General features: G+C 36.5%; 1 protein-coding gene across 1 annotated transcript; it reads left to right on the forward strand.

The window, feature by feature from the left end:
- The first annotated feature begins 4,588 nt into the window (after positions 1–4,588).
- Positions 4,589–5,143, forward strand: LOC141601970 (uncharacterized). The gene has a single exon (XM_074422277.1). It carries the CDS (start codon positions 4,589–4,591, stop codon positions 5,141–5,143), a length of 555 nt encoding a protein of 184 aa, XP_074278378.1.
- The last annotated feature ends 345 nt before the right edge of the window (positions 5,144–5,488 follow it).

Below are 5,488 nucleotides of genomic sequence, written 5' to 3' on the forward strand. Positions count from 1 at the left end.
CCCCTATTCCCCCTCCCCCTCCTAATGATGATGCAGGTCCATTTGCTACATATGAACCCGGTCCGGATTTTTGTGGTTCGGATTATGGTGTTGAGGCATTACAAGGAGGTTGTGGTGGATATGGAGGCTATGGTGGATATGGTGGGATTAGTAGCTATGGTGATGGTCTTGGTAGATTGGTGAGTATGTCACTCCTCTTCAAGAGGATAATTCAAGTGGAAGTGGCCAACAAGGTGAATCGAGTGGTAGTGGTAAGAAGAAGAAGAAGAAAGGGAGGAAGGGGTTCAATTTTTGGTCCTTTTCTTAGTTGATTGATGAAGAAATCCCCCGAATTCAAGCTAGCTTGGGGGGACGGGGGGCTAGCAAGTTGAGTAAGTTTTTAATTGCTTTGCATTTTAGGTTAGATTTTGCAACCCATTAAACATAACCTCTAGTCCTTGTTTTGTGCTTGAGCCATTTTTATGGTTTGACTGGGTAATTTGAATTGTTGACACATTGAGGACAATGTGATGTTTAGCTTGGGGGAGATTGAATTTGCATATAGTGTATAGCATGTAGTGTAGAAATTTTGAAAATTTTTGAGAGAAATTTTTGCTTTGTGCTTGCTTGTAGCCTACTTCCCTCTTTGCTTATCCTAATAATGGCTTGTTGCTAATGATTTATTCTTTTATGTTAGGATATTAGCTACATGGGGATGTCTTTACATAGTAGGTGGGAAATGGAGAATGAACCGAATAGGCTTGGTCTTGACTTTTGGCAAGCTACAAAATGGTAAGGTAGAGCCTCATTTTGACCGATGCATCCATATCTAGTCTCTTTTAGGTGAGTGTAGGTGTCCCCTTATAATGTGTGTTTCATCAAAACGCACAAGTATGGTTCTCATGTCATCTGTTGGTAAGCATGCATTCATTTGTTATGGCATTTTGGAGCCATTCACATGATATATTAGCCTTTTTTATCTCTTCCAAAATTTATCCCTAGCTACATAATTGAAATTGCCTACCCTTGTTGAGCTAGTAGCTTAGTTGGATAATGTTTGGGTGCTCATTGGGATATGGGATATTGTCGGAAGTCATGTGAGCTTGGTCTTAATGCTCAAGAAAGAAAAAAAAAGCAGAAAAAAATGAAAAAAGTTGAAATGATGAAAAAGATGAAAATGAAAAAAAATGAAAATGAAAAAAATGAAAAGAAAAGAAAAAGCATGAAAAAAGAAGAAGTATGCATTTAATTGAAAAAAGAGAAGAAGAAAAGATGTGAGAAATTCTCAAGCATTATTCATATTATTTTGGAGAATTTTCTTATGGTTTGAATTGCAAAATTGGGTTAGAATTGGGATTGAGCATCCTTGCATTTTGGTAGTTGCTAGCTTGACTTAGCTCCACATTACCATCTCTTTTATTCCCCTTTTTCACCCCATGTTTATTTGCCTTCTTCCAACCCATTTGGCTTCTTTATCATGCTTACTTTTGATTGTTTTGGCTTACTAGATTTGACATGTTTACCATATTAGATTGCGGGCACATTATTATAAGTTGAGGATAGTTGAGTGTTCATTCACAAAATTGTCCTTTCACATACAAAAGAGTTGAGTGCCCCGTGAGAGTCCTTAAGTCAAAAGATCATGCAAGAGCTTAAAGTTTCATTTCAAGTTTTCCATGCTACGCCATCATGTAAATCTCATCCATGTTTTGCTTTTTCCCTTGCCCATGTTGATTCGGGTTTTTAAATCATTGTGCATAGCTTGTTTGGATATGGCAATTGATGGGATTTGGTTTCTTGTTTGGGGACAATCAAGGGTTTAGCTTGGGGGAGTTTGATATGTTCATTTTATATATACTTTTATCCCTCATTTTAGCTCGGTTTGTATTGTTTATCGTACTTTCATTAGTATATTTTTGAGCAAATCTTGTGTTCTAGGTGTATTGTCGTGTTTGTCACGTTTTTGTAGGAATCTAAGCATTTAGAGGCTTTTTCCTATCACATTAGCATACATCAAGTTCACTAAGCTAAGTGGAAACAAGATGGACCAAGCATGACAATGAAAGGTATTTCCAAGCCCAAGCAAGAGTGTGTGAGAAATGCAAAATGATCCTACAAAGAGCCCAATAAGAAGTCCAAAATCATGTGGAAAATGTCAAAGCTTAGGATGCTCATTTGGATTCTCTTAGAAGGATTTATGAAGCATTAACCGGGTGCATTAAGGATCATTTATTGCAAACATTGGATTCCCTCGAGCATTAAAAAAGAATTGAAGCCAAAATACCCATACAACCACGCCCCCGATCGGGGTGGCCTGTCCCCGATCGGGGTTGTACCCCTCTTGGATTCTTATGTTTCTTCTCCCTCTCCTATAAATAGGAGAGACATTCCAAGGCTTAGGACATCCAATTCTTACGTCTCATTTTCATATATAGCTTTAAGCATTATAATCTCACTCAATAGTTTTCTTATTAATTTACAATATTGTTAAGCTTGTAATACTTCAAGCTTTTAGTCCTTAATACATTTTCAAGCATTTGATTATTATTTGTTTTTTCCATACAAGTTCATCTCTTTAAGGTATTTCTATTTATAATTCACATTTTTACATATCTATTTAGTTTATACTTAGTTTATAATTAAGCACTTTATTTAGATTACTTTAGTTTTATTTCTTTTACATGTTAACTCGTTTAGTTTATATAAATCATACAATCATGTTTATCCTTCCTCTTAATATAATTTACAATTTACACCTTAATATGAGTAGCTAAATCTCTTAGTCTAAGGGTTAGGAGAGCCATGCTAAATCAAATATGTAACATGATAAAATAGGTTAATAATAATATTGTTCATATTGCTTCTATCACATGTTTGCATCGTCATGTTTAATTCTTGTTTAAGGCCTTATTTATAGATTAAGTTTGTTCATTCATTCTAAAAGTCAAGAGGCATGGAATCGAATTAGACAAGGCATGTGTAGTAGGACGACCTAGTCATGGACGAAAGTTTCTCTAGGACCCGGTCTACGGTTGATACTAATGCCGTAAGGTGGGTATCTTTAAGCCTAAGGAATTGACAATGTTATTAGTACCAAGTTTATCATAACCATATATTTACCTTTGCATGTGTGATCCGACCCCCTTAGACTCCTTTTTAATTATATAATTCACACCATAGTTTTTATTAATCAACAAACAAACCAAACCAAAAACGAAATCGATCTTGATAGAAATCTTTCCATAGCATTTCACAACGTAATTCCCGTTTCCTTGTGTTCGACCCCTATTACTACATTAATTTGTGTTTAGGGTAATTATCTTTGTATAGGTGCACGACAAGCCTATCATACCTGTAAAAAAAATCCATAGAATACCACTCGGAGCACAGACGTCGGGAGCAGCTCGTAAAGGAAGATAGGTTGAAGAACCGGGCCATACGTGTGTGTAATCTAGTAGATATGACATAGTCACCAAACATATGGTCCAATTGAACAACGTAGCAAAATCGAATAAATCCAAACCTTCCATCCAATTTGATTTTTGACATCGTTTACATTGAGCCCATTTGATCCGTCTACAAGTATTGTTTCGTTGACCATAGTAAACTTTGGCGTAGACATTGTATTTTAGCTCTCCCAAAAGTAGGTTTCGCATCTCGAGGTAATTTCTTTCATTTCCTGATTTAGCATGTGACATTACCCGAAAATCACAATGACCGTCTTCATCAGGGTCAAAAGCACCCAAAAACCCATCTTTGATCGGAATCGGCATGTACTCCTCATATAGTCATATATGAAACCCCCAATGTGGGATATAGGATCAAAATTGAGCTGAAGGGGAGCTCCGTCACCTACATTGAAAACAGAATTTATTTATTTATTTATTTATTTTTAAACATTTATTTAGTTAAAACAATTAAGAATTTTCTTTTGCCTCTTTCTCTGCTGCTTCTGGCTTAGGGATGAACAGGTCCAAGTCTAATATCTACTTTAATGGGGTGTCTAAAAGAGTTAAAGACCAAATCTTTGCCAAGTCTGGGTGTGTTGAGGGCAAGCTTCCTTTTAGATATCTTGGTGTTCCCATTACTGCTGGGAAATTGGGGAAGAGGGAGTGTCAGGTCCTTGTGGAGAAAATTGTTGAGAAGATCAGAATGTTTGGGTCCAGGCACATCTCTTATCTTTGGAAGATTAACTTTAGTTCATCAGTGCTCTCTTCTCTTTATACATATTGGGCAAATATTTTTCTTCTTCCTAAAGGGGTCCTTCAAAAAATTAATAGTATTTGTCGCAATTACTTATGGGATGGGACAAGTACTTATGGTCGAGTGCCTCTGGTTGGATGAGAGCAGGTTTGTACTCCCAAACAGGAGGGAGGTTTGGGTATTCGAGATAGTTTTCAATGGAATGTTGCTTCTATTGGTAAATTAGTGTGGTGGATTTATAGCAAGCCAGACAGTCTTTGGGTGAAATGGGTGCATCTACTATTCTTAAAGGATGTCTCGGGCTACATATCTTCCCAAGTCCCATCCGAGTGGCAATTGGAAGGCGATATGTAGGACCAGGGATGTACTCTGATCTTGGTTTTTCGAATGGAACTTGGCTTCATTGATGTTAAAGGGTATAGTGTGCATCGGCTATCGGTGGCTTCGTCACAAAGCTCCAAAAGTTGGCTGGGCTAAACTTGTTTGGTGTAATTGGGCACTTCCTAAGCATTCTTTCCTAAACTGGCTCATTCTGAAGAATGCCTTAAACACCAAAGATCGTCTATGTAAGCTTGGTATCTGTCCTGATGACCTGTGTTGTGTTTGTGGTACTGATCAAAAGACTACCTCACACCTCTTTCATAATTGCAAATATGCTCTTGCTGTCCTGAACTCACTGTGCTGTTGGCTACATATTCCTGTTCCATCTGGGAATGCAATCATTTGGCTTGGAAGAAGGAAATGGCCTGCTGTTAAGAAACTGATTTGTGTAGCTGTCATCATGTGTGGCTATTATGCTATATGGCAACAAAGAAATGCTGCTAGGCTAGAAGGAGTTCTGTTACGTCCTGATACTCTTGCTCTACAATGTAAAGCCTTGATGAAAATCAAATTGTTAGGACAAGTGAGTAGGCTTAAGACGAGTAGTGATAGGCAATGGCTTGAACAAATCTTGATGTAAGCTAGTATAACTTATGATGTTTCATTGTAACCTTGGTTTGTGCTTAATGAGAATTCTTACATTTCACCAAAAAAAAAAAAAACAATTAAGAATTTATAAACAATTATTAAACAATTTAAAAAATAAAATAAAAATAAAAAATTAGCACATGATAATCAGACATGACAATTAAAACAATTAACCATCAGACATGACATACCTCCAATGATGTATTTAACATTACTCTTAAATAAATATAAGGACAAGATGTATTTCCTTAAAAATGATTTAGTATATTTTCTCAAAAAAAAAGAGCTAGTATATAAATTCTCATTGGTGCGCACTATTTCGTCACAAACTTGTGAG

The sequence above is a fragment of the Silene latifolia genome, chromosome 9, assembly GCF_048544455.1.
Source record: "Silene latifolia isolate original U9 population chromosome 9, ASM4854445v1, whole genome shotgun sequence".
Taxonomy (NCBI): Eukaryota; Viridiplantae; Streptophyta; class Magnoliopsida; order Caryophyllales; family Caryophyllaceae; genus Silene; species Silene latifolia.